General features: G+C 51.9%; 1 protein-coding gene across 3 annotated transcripts; it reads right to left on the bottom strand.

Annotated features, from left to right (window-relative positions):
- Positions 1–1,818: 1,818 nt before the first annotated feature.
- Positions 1,819–20,906, bottom strand: NCAPH (non-SMC condensin I complex subunit H). 3 transcript variants are annotated; one of them, XM_074940372.1, is made up of 18 exons: positions 20,796–20,906; positions 20,070–20,310; positions 19,751–19,844; positions 18,534–18,626; positions 14,668–14,806; positions 12,802–12,923; positions 12,224–12,413; positions 11,547–11,638; positions 10,067–10,272; positions 8,314–8,462; positions 7,595–7,701; positions 6,669–6,791; positions 6,220–6,327; positions 5,299–5,463; positions 4,754–4,870; positions 4,052–4,140; positions 3,225–3,300; positions 1,819–2,266 (listed from the first exon to the last, which is right to left on the bottom strand). In XM_074940372.1, the coding sequence occupies exons 2-18, from the start codon at positions 20,303–20,305 to the stop codon at positions 2,207–2,209; spliced, it is 2,166 nt and encodes a 721-aa protein (XP_074796473.1). In that variant the 5' UTR covers positions 20,306–20,310; positions 20,796–20,906; the 3' UTR covers positions 1,819–2,206. The 3 variants fall into 3 exon arrangements, with proteins under 3 accessions (XP_074796473.1, XP_074796475.1, XP_074796474.1); XM_074940374.1 differs by having other exon boundaries at positions 4,052–4,137; XM_074940373.1 differs by having other exon boundaries at positions 20,741–20,863.
- Positions 20,907–21,291: the final 385 nt, after the last annotated feature.

The raw sequence follows: 21,291 nt of genomic DNA, 5'->3' as shown, positions 1-21,291 counted from the left end.
TCTCCTGGGCCCCCCACCTAGGGGCCAGACCTGCTGGACACTTCCAGGGCGCAGCGCCGAGCCAGAAAAGGCAGGCAGCCTGCCTTAGCCCTGCTGACTGGGAGCCGCCGGAGGTAAGCCCGTGCCCCAACCTCGAGCCCCAACCCCCTGCCCCAGCCCTGAGCCCCCCCAAACCCAGAGCCCCCTCCTGCACCCCAAACCCCTCATCCCCAGCCCAGAACCTGTATCCCCAGCCAAAGCCCTCACCCCAACCCCCTGCCCCGAGCCCCCTCCCACACCCTGAACCCCTCATCCCCAGCTGCACCTGAGCCCGCACCCCCAGCCCAGAGCCCATACCTCCTCCCACACCCCAACTCCCTGCCTTAACCCACAGCCCCCTCCCACACTCTCCATTTCTCAGCCCCACTCCCCAGGCTGGAGCCCCCTCCTGCACTGCAAACCCCTCATCCCCTGCCCCACCCCAGAGCCTGCACCCCAACCCTGAGCCCCCTTCCACACCCTGAACCCCTCACCCTCTTCAACACCCCAACCCCCTGCCCCAGCCCAGTGAAAGTGAGTGAGGGTGGGAGGAGAGCAAGCCACTGAGGGAGGGGGAATGTAGCAAGCAGGGGGTGGGGCCTCAGGGAAGGGGCGGGGCCTTCAGTTTTGTGTGATTAAAAAGTTGGCAATCCTAGCTGATTGCTCCCACAGGGCTCTGGGCAAGGGACGCCACTGGAGCGTAAAGGGAGCTAGGACATTGACACTCAAGTAGGGCTGAGCAAAGGGGTCACCGCTGGCACTTACCTCATGCGCTCCAGGTCAGTGGCTGAATCTTAGCGACGGCAGCAGGTCTCCTGAGAGACCCTAGTTGACCACAGCCACTGCACTGCATAATGTTGTGGAGGAGCTGCGGAGAGATCTCCCAGCAGTGCCCCGTTCCTCTGTCTGCACGGAGTTCAACCAGCGATGGACAAGGCACGGCTTTCTGCCAGACACCGCTCCTCTAGGCGTCTAAAGGCCCTGGGCTCTGCTAGCTCCAGACAATAGCTGTGCTGGACCACCCCCGGGTGAGGGCCAGGGTTGCTCAGACTTCTCTGCCCAATTTAGTTGGATAAAAGAAAAGGTTTTGCTCTTGTTCCTGTGTTGCTCATGACTGGATGCGTGCCCTCCTGGGATCACAGGTGGGGCACAGCCCAGCAGCCTTGAATTCTGCTGCTCAGAGCAGCTGGTCTTGCGTATGCAGATGTGACTGGATCCGCACAGCCCGAGAGTGTGCTGGCCTGGGTCTACATACACGTCGCAACTGATGGGGAGAGCTGAAGCCTTATTCCAGTGGAGCCCTAGCGATGTCACAGCTCAGGTCACGTCTATACATATGCCGGGACTGTGCGCCACAGAACTCTGCAGCACACCGGTACGGCGGTATCACTTCTTGTTTGCTCCAGTTGGGAGAATGGACAGAGGCAGCTGATGCAAAGTCTGCCAATGCAGAGTTCAGGAGGGCACCCACAGCCCGATGCCGTACCTTTCGCATGGTTTTACTCTTCTCTGCTTCACCGCCGCCCAGCACCGTGAATTCTGAAACTATGCGGGAGATGCAGTGGGGTTTGTTCTACCCCTGGGAAACCCACTCTCCCCCCAGCAAAGCAGAGCCCCCAAAATCTGAACCAACATTGCAGTTTCTTTTATTTTTTTAAAAAGCTGTACAAAATAGGTTAAATCATTTCAGAGAGATCCTAATAATGTGTAAAGCGATGAGACAATAGAGTAAAGGGGGTAATAACCCAGTAATTACAACAGGTTCTATGTACAGAAACTGAGATTGGGGGGGGGGGGGGGGGGACGGACAGAAGATATGCTGGAGAGTTCTTTGCTGTAGCTATGGCAAGAAGCAGCATGAATCTGTGGGTCATTGTTACCATCTAAAAAGGCAAGAGAGACAGTTGGATGGCTCAAAGAGGGCTCCAGTTCCCATGGAGGCATGAGAGTAGCAATCCCCATCTGCCTGAGTGCCCTAGGAGCCCGGGTTTGGAGAGGCAGGTGTCCATGATTCACACAAGGTGTTCTGAGAAATCCCATTGGTAGTGCTGGCAGGGGAGAGAAAGCTACCAGTGATGAGAGACCCAGTCATGCCACTCGCTGAAACGAATGGCTAGTCTCATGGTGGGGCGAAGAGCTCCCGTCTTATCAGAGCAGCCAGAGCGCCCTGCTCCGCCCACATGGCACATCAATCTCCTTGCTTCACAAGGACGTCAGACAGGTCCTCTACCCCCTCCAGCGTCAGATTCTGAAGAGGAGAGGAAGCAGATTAGTTCTACAAGCCAGACTCTTCCCAGCAGAGACCACCATAGCCAGCCCACAGGAAAGCTGTTACTGACAGATCACAACGGCAAAGATAGTTGAACTAGTCATGAGCCCAGTCTCCCCTGACTTCCAGCTTTGTACCTAGAACCGTCCCTAGGCTGGAACCATCTTAGAGTCACTGCCCAAGAGCCAGCTTGCTTATTTCCTATCAGTGCTTGGGAAACTGAATTAAAAACCCACAGCACAGAAGTGATGTTCAAAGCAAAGTTCAGGGTCTGAGCTAAGCCAAGAGAAGACAGGGTGAAAGGCCAAATTCAAGCCTTAAATCAAGACCAATGTGCTCTTTTGTGGATTAATAACCACCTCAAAGAGGATGTAGGAGTAAGCAGAGCCTCCTACAAGGACTTGAAGAAGGGATTGATCAGCAAAGAAAGCTACAGCTTGGAAGTCAGAAAGCATAGGCATGAAAAGAGAATTGCAAAATTCAAGCTGAGTTAGACCTTGCAAGGGAAATTAAAGCAGTAAAAAGTTCTTTGGTCATAAATAAAAAACCCAAGAAGAAAAGTGGGGTTGCTATGAAGCAGCAGAGGAGTGAAGTTCTGGAACAGCCTCCCAAGGGGAGCAGTGGGGGGCAAAAACCAAACTGGCTTCAAGACGGAGCTTGAGAAGTTTATGGAGGGGATGGTATGATGGAACAGCCTACAATGGCATGCAGTCGATCTGCGACTGCTAGCAGCAAATATCCACAGTGGCCAGTGATGGGACACTAGATGGGGAGGGCTCTGAGCTACTGCAGAGAATTCTTTCCTGGGTATCTGGCTGGTGGGCCTTCCTCACATGGAATTTTTGGACCCAGCACCCCACTTCTTTCACTGACTGCTCCCTGCAGGCCCAGTGGGATTCATCGGGGTTGCCCAGCATTACACGCGGACACTGCTCACCTTTTCATTTGCCAAGTGCAAGAGGCAGGCAAACGCCAGCGGCACAGAGAGGTTCTGAGCCATCGCGGAAGGCAGTCTGCAAAACAGCCAAAGGAAGGGAGGTGGTTACACAGAGAGCTGGAGCCTACACATTAGACACCAGTGATGGGGCACACTGATGAGCCAGTGGGGGCTGGTTAAGTGAGTGACAGATCTTTCACCACTCTCCAGCTTTTCCCATTTCCCAGTAAGGAGACTAAAACCTCTTTCTCCTCCCCCCCTCCCCTGAGGGCCTCACCTCAGGCCTGCAGCTTCTTCACACCCACCTTTGCAAACCCAGCTAGAAGGAAGCTGGGCCGAGGGGTGAGCAGGCCCTCTGATCGACATTCAGCAACCCAAGCCTGAGATCAAGCTATCCCCACGCACAGCAGATGGGAGAGCTTCATACTGCGGCCAAGACATTCAGAGGATGCTACACTGCCATGAAGCACCCGCAGCTGGCCCATGTCAGCTGGCTTGGGCTCAGGGGCTATAAAATGGCAGTGTAGACCTTTGGGCTCAGCCCAAGCTCTGGAGCCTGGACGGAGGGAGGGTCCCAGAACCCAGCTTCCAGCCTGAGCCCATCAGCTGACACAGGACAGCTGCAGGTGTTGCATTGCAGTGCAGATATCCCCCCCTCGGAGGCCACTCACTGTTCAGACTGACACCCGCTTGGTGTAAAAGCCGAGAGCGACATTATCCCACCGGGGGCAGATGGGGAGTTCATAGGGAACGCCCAGGATTCATCCAGAGGCTTGCAGCCACAGCACAGCAGGCCCTCTCTAGGAAGGGTCTCTACCCCCACGTACCTGTGAAGCAGATCTTTTGTGATGCCACTGAAGACCTTCTTGCCTGCTAGTGTTACAGAGTCAGTCTCCTTCTCTGCAACTTCATTCTGCTTCAGCAAGGAGAGAAAAGGCAGATAGTCAGACCCAGGCAGGTCAGGGTGCTCACCGGGACTACACCAGGAAAGCCTCACCCCAGGATTCCAGGTCTTTGCTTTCCCAAACACGAGCAAGCCCAAGATGCATCATGAAGGAGTCTCCTATCGGCATCAGACTCGAGCGTCTCTCCCCATGCGTGCTGGGAGACACCCTCCCAGCTGAGGGAAGGACACAGCTCCTTCTGAACAGAGCCAGCCTCTCTCCTAAGGCTGCCAGGGACAGTCTGGCCCCTTGGGGAGCCACATGCATTGATCTGAAGCCCTCCCCAGGCCACATCAGCATGAGAGAAAGGGACCAAAGCTGAGAGCTTGGAGCTCCCATAGTGAACACGACAATCCTGCCAGCGCTGGCAGGGTCGTGCTGAATGGGCTACTTTACCCACCATTCGAGATCCCCCAGGGCTTGGTAAGGTGCCTGCTAGTAGCACCAGAGATGCCTGGGCTGGAAATGCAGTGGAATCAGCCAGCCAGGTCACTACAGTGCAGAGGGAGGCCTGAGAAGGGGCTGTCAAGCTGGTACACGTGTGGGTGGCCGGGGATGGCTGCTTTGGGTTCTCCTTGCACTCACCTCTGCCCCCACCTGCTCCTTCTGCACATCAGTCAGGAGGTCCCACATGGTCCGCTTTAGCCTCTTCATGTCCATCTTTTTGGCCGTCTTTGCATAATGAATTTCTATCTTATTGACCTGAAGGTAGACATGCAGGGTGAGAAGGGCGGTGAGAAAGCAGCAGCGTCCCCAGACAAGCAGAAGCGTGTCACACTGATCAGAGAGCCGAGTCCAGCAGGATCCCCTCTGGGCGGTTTGGCGGGCGTTATTCTACCGGATGGAGCACTGCAACCAGTTAGTCCCTGCGCCTCAGCATGCAGGCCCGTTCCGAAGGCAGCGCAGCCTGCTCCATCCCACAGAGAGCTTTCCTTCCATGGGCCTCCTGCAGCTGGAGCTTCAGACTAGTCCCCCCGCTGCTGCACTGGCCAGCAGCTTGCTACGGGGAGCACACAGGGCGCTTCACTGCTCTCCAGGGGCCCCTGCCCACCCTGCAGCTCCGACAGAGGCAAGCTCAGGACTAAGCCACATACCAGCCGGGACCGCACGGGCAGCATGCCAGCTCTTACCTTCTGGGGCTCAGCAACAAGGTTGGACTCTCCATATGTCGTGATGTCAACCCCCAGGGCCCTGCTGAGATCACCATACGGATCTGTCCCCATTACGGTCAGTTCAAACGGCCCACCCTGGCCCATGAAGTCAACGGGGTCGGGGTCATCGTCGCTATCAGCAGCCTGAGCAGTTATTGGGGGAAAAAAGAGAAGCCTCACACCGGTGCCGTAGTCCATGTGCTCCCTGCAAATCCCAACAGCAACATGCAGGGTTCCCCACCCCCACCCCCCGAGATGCACCATCTACACCCCAGCACCAAAGGATTCCCAGAGCTGGGAAATGCCAAGGGATGCCCGAGCTCGCCCACCACGGGGGGCATGACTGAATGTGCGGCACCGGGTCTGCGAGGGCACTGAAGCAAGTCCGTGAAGTTTTTAAAGAACAGGATCCTGCTGGGAAGCCACTGGAGGATGACACAATTGCTCTGTGAGCAGAGGGTTTGCACACACGGGAGCGGGGGTGTGTGTGTGCACGCGTGTGTGTCCGGGGTTTTAGCAGGTGGATAGAGGCACATTTGCAGACATAGGAGCAGGCTAGTTCGGAGTCAGCGCGATTCCACGGATAGCAAGTGTGGAGGGATGAGGACGCTCCTCCTGCCCAGAGAAAGGTTGCAAGAGTCAGCTGCCGTTTCACTGGTGAAATCCGGTAAGCCCGGGGCTTTGTTAGCGCCTGGTTCAGCTCCCTCACAAGCGAGCAGGTGCCAGAGCCTGTCCAGGCAGCTCCACTTGTGGCACTGCAGGGACCACATTTGGATCGGTGAGAGCAGGCAGGCCTGTGTGGTGCTGGAGGCCGCTCTCCCAGGTGGATCTTTCCCGCTGGAGAAAGATGGTATTTTCCACCGACAGCACACAGCCAAGTGACACCCCCGCCCCACCTACCTTCAGTGCAGGACAGAAGTTGGAGGTGTCATTGGGGTTGTTGTAATCATACTCTCCGATCTCATCCTCTTGGTCAGATGAGCTGCTCTGCAGAGCCTTCCTCCACAGCTGCCGGGACAAGGCCAAGGGGTAGAAAAAGGACAGAGATCCTGAACACTGCCCAGACTAGCATCCAGACAGCCATATTCCCTTCCTCCTAGGCCCATGGCACTCCTCTTCCTCCCCAGGTCCATCCCAGCCCTCCTCCATTTTACCCTCTGCCCTTCTCTCAGTGCACAGCACGCCTGCTATCAGCAAGGCGGCAGGTTTAACCAGATGAACCGAGCGCCTCCTTAGCGGACAGTCTCCTGGTGGAGGAGTGTTTGGTGACTGCACTAGGGGAGTCCCGCAGCCCATGGCACAGCAGGCAGGGCGGAAGAACCCAGCTGGGGTCGGGAAGAGAACTGTACCTTGATAGCTGGTTTGAGGGAGAGCCGGATGATGTTGTCGGGGTCATAGTGGAAGTCTTCAGGGAGCGTGGTGCTCTTCTTGTTCTGGTTGTCAAGGGTTGCTTTGGCCAGAGTTGTCGCGGCCTGTTCAAGGTGAACACCATATTACGCCAGAGCACCTGCCACGCCGGGGGCCAATCCTAGCCCAAGGACGTCCAGCCTATACCCCAGGGAACCGTTTCAAAGAACTCCCTTGCTTGCCAGGGCACGGGAGCGCCGAGTTCCACCCAGCATTGGAGTAAGCACACTAAGAGATTGGAAGTGGGTCCTCAGAGCTCCATGGTCCAGAGTAGAGAGTGGGGGATATTCAAAGGGATGCTCAATGCACCAGCAGCAGCAGAGAGTAAGTGGGAAGACAACCAGCCCGGGGCTGGCACTACGGTGCCTCGAAAGGCTCGAGCTGTGGAAAACTACGGGAAAAGGCACCTTTGCACTCAACAGCTCTGCCCACTGTTTATTCAGTCAGACCTGTTCACTTTAGTGGCTACAACATGCTTCTACTCCAGATTACTCCTGGGAGTCTCAAAAAGCGAACAGCTCTGGGATAGAAAGCTGGAATCCATGCTGGTGTCCCCACTGTACAGATCTGTTAGCTGTGTGCCACTGGCAGCTCTGCATACTGCTCTTGCTGACCCCTGGGCAGCTCCCTGCCTGCAGCGGCATAAGCCAGGAAGAATCCAGCAGGACTTCCAGAATACAGGGCTAGCAGAGAAAGTCTCTACTGTCATTTGATCTGGAGTGAGGAATACCCCCACAGATGGGCCTCCAGGGCTGATTTTAAACCCCATTTTAAAAAAATCTGCCAATGGCTTGTACTAAAGACGCTCCCCATGTCACAGAGGAGGGAGCAGAAAACAGCCAGGTCCCCGTGGCAACCCAGTACATACCCTAGTCTTACGGAAACGCGTCGTAAAGTCAATATCCTCATCAAAGTCGAGTTCAAAGACTTTCTTTGTGTTCCTCTTCCTGCCCCCCTTCTCAGCGCCCGTGTCCACTGCAGAAAGGGAGGTTATGGTCAATGCTCAACACTTGGGGGGGGGGGAGGAGAATCAAGTGCTTCTACCTTTATTTCTCAGATACTGTTCCTAGCCTGCTTGGAAAGGTCCCCAGATCACCCGCACGCAGGTATTCTGGAGCGAAAGGAAAGGAAGATGGCACATGCTCCGCCTTCAGTCAGCAGAGCTCTTCTGTGAGCTAACCGAGGTGCTGGAGTTTTCATTGTAGATTTAATATGTTAAAGGGCTGTTTGGCTTTCTAAAGCAGCACAAGCAGATAACGCAATTGAGCTTTGTTGTGTTGGAGGGAGGTTGCAGGCAAAATGGGATAGATATTTAAACTGGTATCCCCTATGGCTGCACTAGGACAGGACCTAGGTAGTATGCTATTACATAGATATATTCCCCCTCACCCCATACCAAGCTAGACTTCCCCCTAGACAGAGAGAGCTCCTCCTAAACTGGCTGGAAGAGTGACTGGAGAGCAGTGCACAGTGGTCTCTACCCTGATAGTCACTATTCAATAGCTAGAAAGGCATCTGTCTCTAGACACACCAGAAGCTTACGGTAAAGTGGATCCACTTTCTGAACTGCATCCTACAAATACGTACGTTTATGGTGAGGCTTAAAGCACCAGTGCTCTGGGCCGGCCCACATCAACATGGTGCGGGGGCTGAAGTAGGAATACTCTCCAGGTTTCACAGAGAGATGGAGGCACATGGTCCCGATGTCTCCCTCCGCAAGGGGAATCACGTCCTTACTGAAAGAGCACCCCCCCCAAATCGGTTATAATCCATGCAAAAAACCACCACCACCACACACTACAGTAGCCCAGGGGCTAGCCAGTACGTGCATGGATCACTGTCGGATGGGATCAGTCCTGTTCAGATGCGGGTCATTTCCCCCTCCAGTGGCCAGTCTGCAAAAAGCATAAAAGCCTTAACACAGACAACCCTTGATCTTAAGCAGGTGGGGAGCAGTGGCTTCTAATCCCTACGCCTCTTATTCACGGTCTTGCTGGTGACCATGCTGTTGGTTGTAGAGACACACACAAAAATAATACAAGTTTGCTGACTTGCCAACAGGGGTTCTGCGGTTTGGGAAGCAGATGGCAATTTGCTATCTTGCTCCCTAAGGAGGTACAAGATAAGCAGCTGAATAAGGGTGATTTCCCTAGCTTCATTCCTTTCGTCTCATTCCATCCCATTCCAATAGATGCCCACCACAGACAGCGGAAAGGGGTTTCACTTTCCTCCTTCTGAAGTCTGCAGGGGGTAAGGGCAGGTGTTCTGGCTCTAGCCAAGGGAATGGTCTGGGCACCTTGCAGTCCCTGCCAACTCCCAGCTACAAAAATATCTCCAGACATGGCGGTCAAATGGTTGATGTAGGGTAAGGATGCCCATCCCTTCGGAGGTGCTTTGCACAGGGTCAGGGACTGGTGGCTAACAGACTGAAGGGGCTTGAATTGAAGTAACAAATACTCTGGTGCGACACACAGCCAAGTTCTAACTTTTATTAACAAAGTGCAACCACCTGAATATCTTCAGCACCGATGGTTCCGATGAGTTGCAGCAGGGATGGTTGGAATGGGGGACTGGGAGAAATTTAAAACCATTTTAATTGCATGTGACATTTAAACAGTGGAAGGAGACCCTTTAGATAGCTGTGCAGCTTACTTTTAACCTGGAGATCATACTGGATGGATGCCGGCCTGGTTGGAGTCATTAACTGGGATCCTAGTTTTCCGTGATCAAAAAAAAAATCAAAATTCTCCAACAAACAAAAGAAAAACCATAAAAAGCCATCTCTTTCCGCAGCTAAAATGAAACACTGAACTTTACTTTCCCTAGTTACCCTGAGGGATTAGTTGAACACAATATTGTATTGATATACAGTAGAACCCCGTTTATCCAGCTCTCTGTATTCTCCAAACCACCAGCCACCTCAGCCCCACCACTGGCGCTTTGGTTAATACTGAGAGCCGGTCATCGAAGGCTCAGATAAACGGGGTTCTGCTGGATGTTTTATTTTTTTCACAAAATGTAAAAATGAAAGATTCTCTGTAAAAGCACAAATTCCGTGTTTTTCCAGGGCGAATGGATTTCTAGGATCCCTGGTCACCAAGTCCCATTTCTGTCTCTCAGTGGGGGAAAGAAAAGATTAGAGAGAGTCCTATAATGAGAAGTTACTTGATTCACGGATACCACCTGCACAGTAAGCAAGCTCTGCTTGTAAACTTCATTGCCTCAGGAAACCTACTATCAAAACACGGCTGTTCGACATCCTGAGCTGGAGGCTGTGGCTGGATGGCAAACCCCAGCTGATGAAGGACTTAGTGCTGCAGACCAAAGCAACACCACATACCTCATGCTCTCACGCACCATCCTGCAGGCCTCCAGCTTGTCTGAGAGCTTCCCAGCATCCCCTGCTACCGTTCTATCTGGCATGTCTGCATCAAAGTCATCCTCCACTAGGGCATCAGCATAGTCTGCAGGGTCACAATCCACCTCTGCCTTGATATCAAAGACTTGGTCGCTTTTCTTAAATTTATCCAGCAGAGCGGACACTGACTGCAGAACAGAAAGAACAAGTTACTCACTCACAGAAAGGATTCAATACCAAACCCTGGGCCTCCAAGGCAAAATAAGACACCTATGCAGGGCTTAACACATTTGCTCCAGAATATAAACCCTACTTGAGGCCTAGTACTCAGAGAGAGTGGACTAACTAAAAACCTGAAGGGGATTGGTTATCCAGAGAAAGGGCACGTCAGAGAATCCCACACCCAGGTAACCTTTTGTTTTGTTCAACATCTTTATCAACGATCTGGATGATGGGATGAATTGCACCATGAGCAAGTTCGCAGATGACACTAAACTGGGAGGGGGGTTCCAAAGAGGACGGAGCTCAGCTAGCTCAGTGGTGGGAGATGACAGAACAAGGAGCAATGGTCTCAAGTTGCAGTGGGGGAGGTCTAGGTTGGATATTAGGAAACACTATTTCACTAGGAGGGTGGTGAAGCACTGGAATGGGTTCCCTAGGGATGTGGTGGAATCTCCTTCCTTAGAGGTTTTTAAGGCCCAGCTTGACAAAACCCTGGCTGGGATGATTTAGTTGGGGTTGGTCGTGCTTTGAACAGGGGGTTGGACTAGATGACCTCCCAAGGTCTCTTCCACACCTAATCTTCTATGAACCTGCTCATCCTTGGAGCCTTCATCCTGTAGATTCAACGCTATAGGGCGTCAGCCTCAGAGGATAGACAGGGAAAAGAAATTGTTAAGAAACTGAAGAACTAAACTCAGGTGATGACTCCTAAATGGAGCATATCCTCAGGCACACGCAGGCCATTTGAGCCCGGAGTACATCGCCCTCTTCCCAATCTAGAAGGACAAGAATTGATCCCATCTTGTACTCAGTATGTGTTTTCTCAGTACCTCAAGATGCAAAAGGAATCAACCTCTCTGCTCTACACCAATAGTGGCCGATTACAATAATCCTAGGGAATCCTTTTGCAAAGGCCAGGGCCTTAATAAGATGTCTGAATGGCGTGTATTTCTCCAGAGACGTCCCTTCAAATAGTTTAAAATCCTATTCTCTGTTTAAAAGTAGGTCAGATACTTGAGTTAATACCAGAATTCTAGTTACTAAAATGCACCCCAGGGAACTACTGCATATCACTTCCCTGTCCGGTTCTGTCAGAATAGCCCTGACCCCGCAGAGCAAGTGTCCCTTTCCTTTCCAGCCTGCAGAGAGATCTTTGACAGAGGCAGCTGAGCACACTGGGAACAACTCCCATATCACGCTCTGCACTGAGCGAATATGAGCAGCTTGCTAACAAACATACCTCATCATGGGAGTCACTGTCCCAGTGGGAAAGCTGGAAGCCACTCAACGTAGGGCAGATGGGGCGCGGTTCGATGCACTGCAGCAGGATAGCTAGAGACCACAAAAGCAGTAAGGAGATATTATGAACAGGGTTAATGATCAGCAATTAACCTAAGCCATCATCAAATAATCTGGATTTATACTACTGCTGAGATGACCGTACCTCAAATATGGACAAGCATTTCAGAACACACGCATGGGAGTTGAAGGTTGGAGAAGAAAGCTATTGCCCCACCACTGAGAGACTAACTCAGGAAATAAATGCCTGAAGCCACACACACTGTTTACTTTCACCCTACACTGGCCATGATTTTATGGTTTAAGCCTAAAAAGCAGCAGGAACCAAGAAACCTACCCTAAAATCTGCACCATGCATCCAGTTTAGGAACACCTCCCTCTAAGCAATACATGTGTGACAGCACCAAAGGGTTAACCGAGCGGGGAGGGGCAGAATTAGTAACTGAAGCCAGAATGAGGTCAGCTGAGACCAAAACGTTAACAGATGAGCCAAACAGCGAAGGGAACATGGTGCCTGTTGCACTGAGAGACAACGAGCATAAGAACTATTAGGGAGTTCGGTGGGATGGAGCGGGAGCCTGTAAGAGTCCAGAGTTCACAGTTATTACTTCCACCTACACTTCAGGTCTGCCACCTTCACAGGAGCAGAGCTCGGGGACTCCAAGGTCTCAGACGATGGGAGCGGCGTGACCTTGGCATCCAACAGGAGCTCACAGCGATAGCTGTGGGTGTGCAGGGTGCTGAGGAAGATGCCAACCGTGCTGCACTCATCGAAGGAGGCTGCTGTCTTCTGGAACATGGGATCAACCTGCACATGGACACAAAGCGAGAAGAATCAAGGAACAGAGGCGGAGGGAAAACAGATGATGGAGGGACACGAGACCCCATCACAGAGAAGCTCTAAACAGAGACATGAGCTTCACACTCACACTTGGGTTAACTAGTGCAGAGTTGGCTTGCTGAAGAATTTGAAGCGCACCAGTACAGGAGGGACACGGTGGAGACAGATAAGAGATTTGCTATGACAGCAGAATGCAGAGATAGGCAAGAGGAAAGCATATGAATGCTAGAGCCTGACACAAGCTTGCCATGTTGAGAAGAGGAGTTACATGGGGGTGAGGAAGGAGAAGTGTCTTTCTGGCTCAGGGTTGAGTAGAACAATTGCTACACGAAAACTCCAGGGCAGTATTCCCCACCTCACTTCTGCGATCTGCCTGAGAGACGTTTATGTTATTCAGGTTCTGTTCGATTGTTTTGTACGAGTGCCTCTTCTTTGTCTGGAGCTTCTTGGCAGCTTCAGTACCGGCAGCAGCTCCATCTATAAAAAGGAGAATTACTGCAGAGGCTGCCTCTAGAGCCATGTAGCTACCAATGGTAGGGGTTTGACTCTTCTTGAAAAGTGGTGAGTTGAGAGTATATCAAACATAGACCTGACCCACTCATTCCTTTCTAAATCTCTTCTATTCCCTCAAGCCTTTGACTAAGACAGGTTGTGTGTTTGGGTTTTACCCTACACACTCATCTGGAGTTACCACAAAAATCAGTGAGCAGGTTCAAGAGTTGTGAAAAAAAAACTCCTCAGAATTACTACAAAAATAATTCTAGGTTTATTTAAAAATCTGATAGCAAAAGGCAGGACTCAAACCCACTGGGCAGATGCTGCAGACAAGAAAATTTCCTTTGATGCACAGAATCCAGCTCCGTCCTCCACAAAAATCTCTTCCCATCTAGATTAGTTTGTGAGAATTAACATACTCTTTTCCTTGCACATGCTGGTGAGACTATCATCTCTGATTTCACACAGTGCAGCCCCACGTCAGCTGACAGCGTAGAAACTAAGTGACATGAGTCCCTGGGCTCAGCTGAAGCTGCTTTAGTGTAAAAGAGCCAGCGTTTTGTTGGCCAGAGAACAGAGGACTGATTGTACAACTTGTAGCTCTCGATCTCCTTGCTCACGCAGACCAGCGCAAGTAGGAGAAAAGTTCTGGACTAGGGAACACAGGCCTAGACAAGTCAGAAACCTAAGTCCCTCCAACTGATCAAATTAACCCCAAAATAGCCATATAATACCTACTCATAGCAAAGCCTTCACTACACTAAACGAAAGCAGGGAGCACAAACCAGACTGGATCAGCACTAGACATTTGGGGAAATCTTTTCAATTATTTCTTATTCAACTGCATTTAGATCCCTAAACAAACAGGGAAATCAGAAACCCATGTCATTTGGCCCCTCCCTTACTGCCCGTGGAATGGGAAGCTGAAAAAGACATTGCACATACATGCTAGAGCAATCTGGATTCATTCAGCTTGCTTAGGAATATAGGTCTGCCATAATTAGATCAGACCATTAGTCCATATGGCTCAATGTGCTACTTCCATCTGTGGCCAATACCTGCACACAAAACTGTCCCATAATGCACCTGACCAGTGATTCAATGCTGATGGTCACAGAGGGCGTGGGAAATCTGGGGCAGTGCATGTATCCTAAGGATTAGATTCCATTATTTTTATTTTAGCTTGTATGACTACAAAAGTTACTGGGCATAAAATTATCCATATTGGTTATGTCTGGATTCCCAGCAAAGGGAAGTTATAGAAAATTAACTAAAGGCTGTGTTTCCTTTTGTTGACTAATCTGTCTTTCAACAGGACAGTCTGCTTTTGTAGCACAAGACAGGATGAAGACAAAGGGGTGCTTCCTCTCATGATTTTGAATCTCTCAGTCAGGCCACTCTGCCAGAATAAGTAACCCAAATACTCACATTCAGCTCAGAGGAGGGAGAGTGGTCTAGCAGGCTGAGCACAGGACTTGGGAGTCAGGAGATTTGGGTTCTAATCCCATCTCTGTCACTGATTTACTGTGAATTTATGCAGTCACTTCCCTCCATTTTCCCATCCTTAAAAAGGGCCTGGAAATCTACAGATGCTGTGTAAGCATAAGACTGTTATACAGAGGTCCTGCACCAGTTATGAGTGCAGGACCAGTTGGAGTTATGACCAGGAGAGACTGGTCCAACTCCCTTGATTAGTACATCAAAATGAAAGCAGCAAGCAGCACACCTGCACCCTGGCTGTCCACATCCTTTGTGGGTGCTGAGTCTTTGCCCAACCCTCCAAGAACCTTGTATACATCTGCATGGACAGCATCCACTCTCACCGCATAGATCTTTGTGCTGGCGTCCAGGGTGCCGGCTGCTATCTGTGAAACAGACCGAACAGAACACACAATTAGAAAGGATCTCATCTCATTAGGATAAATTTGCCAGACAAAGTTCATGTTCCACCCATCAGCACTACCGGAGATGGATTCCTTTTGTAAAAAGGATACTTTATGAGCATGAATCACTGCAATGCATTTCTTTTCAGCCACACTGGGCTCTTTCATCCCTTTTCCTTCCACAAAACACAGATCTTCAGTCATGTCGCCGTGGATCCTATGGCATTTGTTTCTCACCCACTCTACGTGCCACCGCTGTGACCCATTCTATGAAATTGGAGACCACAGTCCTCTCTTTCACATGAGCTTCATACATGGAGGTCAAACGTAGTTACGGTCAGGCCACCATTACCCTAAGACCCAGCCACACTGGAACTCTGCATTTTGTGCTGTTCTCCAACCTCCTAGATCTCGCCTGTCTTGCACATCTCATTTTAGTTAAAAGTTACACTCTTATTCCCCCCCTTTCAAAACTGAAAGTTATAGCTCCATCTCCTGCCAGCGCCAGCTGGTCCAGCTCTGTTTTGCTTTGAGGATTCTCAATGACGACTTCTCTTTGTAGTGTTTATCTGCAACTGAGTCCAACTTTATTGTATGTTGTGGCCAAAAGTTTCATTAATTAACTGCTTCTCCTTGTCCCTCTCCTGCCCCGTTACAATTTCACCCCCTGCTACCAGAGACAGTGTCACTTGTACTTTTGCTGTACTGAATTCCACCCAGATTTTCTACCCTGTAGTGCCCTTCAGCAAATACCAGCTCTTACGCTAATCCCAGCTCCCTAAGCCCACCTGAGGCTTCAAAAAGATTGGGGAGGTGTGGGGGGTAGATACTTCTCAGAGGTACCCAGGGCAGTGAGACACCTCTACCGCCTGCCCTTAGCACAAGGAACCCTGTGCCTTCTATGGGTCAGTTCCTCAACACCACCAGCCTCTGGCAACATAAGAGCAGCCAGACTGGGTCAGACCAAAGGTCCATCTAGCCCAGTACCTGTCTTCCGACAGTGGACAATGCCAGCTGTGCCAGAAGGAATGAAAAAGCACAGGGCAAGTATCAAACAGAGGCATCTCCTGTCACCCAGTCCCAGCTTCTGCCACTCCAAGAGCATGGAGTTGCGTCTCTGACCATCTTGGCAAATAGCCACTGATGGACCTATCCTCTATGATCTAATTCTTTTTTGAACCCCGTTATCCTCTTGGCCTTCACAACATCTCCTGGCAATGTTTCACAGGTTGACTGTGAGAAGAAATTCTTCCTTTTGTTTGTTTTAAACCTGCTCACGATTAATTTAATCGGGCAACCCCTAGTTCTTGTCTTATGTAAAAGTTATTCACTTTTCCCATACCACTCATGGTTTTATAGACCTTTCTCATACCCCCCTTCGTCATGTCTTTTCCAATCTGAGCAGTCCCAGTCTTTTAAATCTCTCCTTATATAGAAGCTGTTCCATCCCCCTAATCATTTTTGTTGCCCTTCTCTCTACCTTTCCCAATTCTAACATATCTGTTTGGAGATAAGGTAACCAGAACTGCACGCAGTATTCAAGGTGTGGGGGTACCATGGATTTATACAGTGGCATTAGGATATTTACTATCTATCCCTTTCCTAAAGGTTCCTCATATTGTTCGCTTTTTTGACCGCCACTGCAGATTGAGCTGACGTATTCAGAATCTGTCCACAATGACTCCAAGATCTCGCGTGGTAACAGCTAATTTAGACCCCATCATTTTGCATGTATAGTTGGGATGCTTTCCAATGTGCATTACTTTGCATTTATCAACATGGAATTTCATCTGCCATTTTGTTGCCCAGTAACCCACTTTTGTGAGATCGCTTTGTAACTCTACGCAGTCTGACAGGTAGATAAGTGTCTCCTGCCTGAAAGAAACCTGTTTTACTACCTTCTGGTGACCAGCCCCAACTCACAGACCTTCGGAGCATAATTTTCAGTATATAAACATCTCTCCTCACCGATTACCTGTACATATCTTTCACAATGATTATGACCACTATTGTGACACAAGGTTTCAGTTGAGATCTTACATGATACCCTGTGGCAAACGAGTAAGTAGAGACCAGATTCAGGGAATCCCTGTAACCTTTGGTAAGTCTCCCTGCAATTTGGCACCAAGAGGTCCCTGAGGCACAGGGGCAGTGTTTCTGACATGAATTCCTCCTTGGCTGAAGTGGAATTGAAATCTCTTCTGTGCAGGCGCTTCCTTCCCCAAGCCTAGCAGAGTCCTCTAATAAATGAAGACACAAATACCCTTGCCTAGCTTACCTTTTGCATAGAAGAAGAGCAGTGCAGAGAAAACCACCAGAGAGGCCTTTACTGAAGCCTTCTTTGTAATCTACATTTTGCTTCCAGAACACTCATGTAGACTCCCATCAACATAGCTTGTGAACATCTGCCCTGGCAGGCAAGTATCTTACCGTTACCAGCAAGCAGCAATGCCCACTGGAAAGCACAACGCCCACATCCAGATCTGGACTCCGTTCTGCCAGTGACTTCCCATGAGTCTCTAGACAAATCACTCCCCCCGTTCCTCAGGCTTGCCCTGCAGAGTGGGGATATGCTCATCTGCCCACCATTACAAAGCACTCGGAGATCAGAAGAAGAAAAGCACTCAAGATACAAAAGTACCATTCTCAGGGTCACCAGACCCCCCGCTGTTTAAATCATGACTGCAGAACCCCCTACCCAAGCCTTGTCCACTTAGCACAAGTGAATACTCTGCTGGGATACCTCTAAAGAAAACTGTTCCTCCTTTTGTCTCCTCCCATCGCATCCCTGGTTCCCTTCCTGCTATCCATCTATTCCAGTCTAATTCACTCCGCCTTCAAGTCTCAGACCAAACTCCTTTTGGATATGGCCTTGCTCTATCGCTGGCCTCTAATGTCAAAATAAGGACTTCAGGAAACCTTGCAAGCCTTTCCTTGATAAATTAACCCTGGTTTCTGTGGGCTTAATTCTGCTTGATTATACCAGTGCAGAAATCTCACTGATTTCACTGGTGTAACAAAGAAGAATTTGGCCCTATGAAATTCTATTAGTAGTTACTGTCCAGTCATTTCCATCAGCTATCTTAACCAGGAACAGCAGAGGGGTTCCCGTCCACTGTTCCCTCTAATTTTTTAGATCTATGTGTGGAATGAATTTTGCTATGTGCACCAACATGGAGGTGATGTGTGGCAGGGGTGAGGCCAAAGGGTTTGGCGTCTGGGAGGGGGGTCAGGGCTGGGGCAGAGGGTTGGAGTGTGGGCTCTGGGAAGGGGCTGGGTATGAGGGGTTTGGGGTGCGGGAGGGGGCTGAGGCAGGGTGCAGGGGGTAAGGGCTCTGGCTGTAGTTGTGGGCTCTGGGGTGCGCCAGGTATGAGGGATTTGGGGTGCAGGCTGCCCCGGGGTTGCAGCGGGGAGAGAGGACTCCCCCCAGCCCTCTCTTGACACAGCAGCTCTGGGCGGGGTGAGACGCGCCTCTCCCCAGCCGCGGCAGCTCGGGCAGGGCTGGGCTGGGGGAAGAGGCGCCTCTCCCCACCTGTGCCGCCCTTGATAGCCTACTGCGTGGCAGTGCTGTTTAGAGGGAACTTAGTTCCTGTCTGCCTGCATTATGCCCATTTGAGGTTCAGGCAGGAATTAACAAGAGGCCTCTCTGCTCCAGGAGGGAGCAAGAGACAGAGCACTGCACCAAGCTGGCAGCAGCCATCCCCCTCACCTTGAAGTTGGTCAGTTCTGAGTCCTTCTGTTTGAGTATCTCTGCCATGTAGTCTATGAGGTGCAGGCCAAAGGCATTCTTCGTGGTGATTCTCTGAAACACAGCACATAGGCAGCTTCTATTTTTGGAAAATCATGTCCTTCAATCCACAGTTACATGAGCAACTCTTGGTGGGGAATCTCATCAACAGGGGGTCTTTTGAAATCATTCTAGGCCCAACACTGTTCAATATTGTCATCAACGATCAGAAAAATAAATATAAAATCGCAGCTGATAAAATCTGTGGATGGCACAAAAATCGGCAAGAGAGGTAAATAATGAGGACGACAGGGCAGTCACATAGTGATCTGTATCCCTTGGCAGGCTGGGCCTATTCAAACAAACGGTGTCTTAATACAGCAAAATGCAAAGTTATACATCTAGGAATAAGGAATGCAGATGACAGCTTCAGAATTCAGAGATTACAAGGCTAGCAGGGACTGCTGCAATCATCTAGGTTGACCTCCTGCACAGCACAGGCCAAAGGACTTCCCAAAATTCGTTTCCATATGAACGAGAACGTATCATTTAGAAAAACATCCAAACATTATTTAAATAAGATTCCTAGCGAGTGGGAATCCACCACGACCTCTGATGGCTAGTTGTCCTCACGGTTAAAAATTTGTGCCTTATTTAGAGTTGGAAGTTAGACAAATTCAACTTCCGGCCACTGGAACTGGAGTTAGAGTGCCTAAATTAAGAGGGTTACATCTGAGCCCTAGGAATAGGGTAAGGGTGGAAGCCTTGAGCCCTAGGTAGAGGTGGGTGCCCTAGAGCGTGCAAGTGACAGTGAATTTTGTGCGGGTAACACATGGGCTTTACACTAGTTTATTTGTATTGTTATAGCACCCATGGGTCAGGGTTCCGTTGTGCTAGAAGATGCACAAAAAAGTCCCTGCTTTGAAGCTTACAACTTTGGGCTTACAACCGAAGGCTGCATTCTTCGCTTCCAGTCTTAAACTTGGGAGTTATTGAGTCTGTTGCTAAACAGCCCAGAAACGACAGCCTTGAGCATAAGCATAAGAGTCTCAAACTTCACCATCCCCAGCATGGTACACCACGTCCTTTTTTGGGTTTGTGTTTGGGTGCGATCTGCATGTGTAGAATGGCCCCACTTGAAGAACTGGCTTTCTTCAAAGTTGGCTTATTGCACTACATGCAGACCTATTTTCACTTACATTTTCTGTTGACAGCTTGATGCAGGTGGAGTAGTGATCTGAAATCTGGGTGTTTGTCAATTTCGGGATCACAGGCAGGGAGGTTTCTGCCCGCCTAAAGAAAAAACAAGAACCTCTGCTTTAGAGAGCACCGCCGCCTGGGTAGCAATGCACGAGAAAGCAGATGTAAGACTTCCTCACCCCCGAGTCCCTGGCCTTTCGCACAACTCCACCCGTAGACTTACCCACCCCCACCGAGTCCCGGTACTAACACAGCCCAGGGCATTTCCCGCAGGCAATAAGCAAACTTGCACAGAGCGGCTTCATAAGTCACTCTGACCTGCTGGAAGGGGACTGCACAGAGAGGGGCGAGTCGGTGCTGCTGAGCTGCAGATCGATGACCCTGGAGCGTCGCCGCTGCTTCCGTTCCTGTTCGTCATCGTTCCCCGGGAAGCTGTCGAGCCCCGGGGTGTTCGAGGTGCTGAGGTGCTGCCGCTTGGTGCTGGGGGACACGAACACGCTGTCGGAGGAGGCGCTCTGGCTGCGACCAGCGGGCTGGGGCGCTGATGTGCTCATCTTCACTGCGGGGGGAGCAGAGAAATACAGAGATGGCAGGTGAGGGGATAATGAGACACTAACTTCAGCCACCCACTAACCGCCTGGGACATCTTCTGCCCCCACCCCCGCTCCTGGGAGCCTCCCCCTGCAGCCCCCAGGCCAGCCCCCACAACTGCCCTGGGACACCTCCTCCCCCCCCCCAGCCCCTCAGTCAGCCCCCGCAACCGCCCTGGGACACCTCCTTCCCCCCCCAGCTCCTGGGAACACCCCCCCCCACCAGCCCCCCAGTCAGCCCCCGCCAACCGCCCTGGGACACCTCCTCCCCCCCCAGCTCCTGGGAGCCTCCCCCTGCAGCCCCCAGGCCAGCCCCCGCCAACCGCCCTGGGACACCTCCTCCCCCCCAGCTCCTGGGAACACCCCCCCCAGTCAGCCCCTCCACCCGCCCTAGGACACCTCCCAGCTCCTGGGACTCCTCCTCTCTCCCCCCCAGATCCCGGCTGCTCCGAACCGCGCTCGCTGGGGGCGGGGCCTCCCCGTCCGCTGCCGCGCGCCCGGCCCGGCCCAGCCGACTTCCTCCGCTTCCCGGTTTGAATCGGCCCGCGCGGAGACTGCGCAGGCGCGGCGCGGGTGACGTGAGCGGCGGCCGGGGGCGGGGCGACCCGCTGGGGAGGATGAGCGCGGACGGGGGCCGAGAGGGCCCAGGGGCTGCCCCGCCCCCCCCGAGCGCCTGCGCCTGCGGGGTCGCGTCGGTTACCGCGGGGCGGCCTCGGGCCTGGCCGCTGCGTCCGGCAACCGGGGGCCGGGCTGGCGGGGGGGCTGCGGGACAGGAGCGGGGGGGCCCCGGCGGAGCTGGCGGGGGGCTGCGGGGCGGGAGCGGGAGCGGGGGGGCCCTGGGGGGGCGGGGCCGGGCTGGGCTGGCGGGCCCCGGCGGGGCTGGGCTGGCGGGGGGGCTGCGGGACGGGAGTGGGGGGCCCCGGCGGAGCTGGGGGGCGGGGCCGGGCTGG

This window comes from Natator depressus, chromosome 26 (genome assembly GCF_965152275.1).
Source record: "Natator depressus isolate rNatDep1 chromosome 26, rNatDep2.hap1, whole genome shotgun sequence".
In the NCBI taxonomy this organism is placed as follows: domain Eukaryota; kingdom Metazoa; phylum Chordata; order Testudines; family Cheloniidae; genus Natator; species Natator depressus.
Note: the sequence above shows the minus strand (reverse complement) of the source record. Positions and strands in the feature narration are given on the sequence as shown.

Coding starts and splice junctions, on each gene's coding strand:
- NCAPH (XM_074940372.1), bottom strand. CDS start 20,305: ATGAGCACATCAGCGCCCCAGCCCGCTGGTCGCAGCCAGAGCGCCTCC. Junction 6,328..6,668: donor CCCTCAAACCAGCTATCAAG/GTACAGTTCTCT, acceptor TTGTCCCGGCAG/CTGTGGAGGAAGGCTCTGCA. Junction 3,301..4,051: donor ACAAAAGATCTGCTTCACAG/GTACGTGGGGGT, acceptor GCTGTTTTGCAG/ACTGCCTTCCGCGATGGCTC.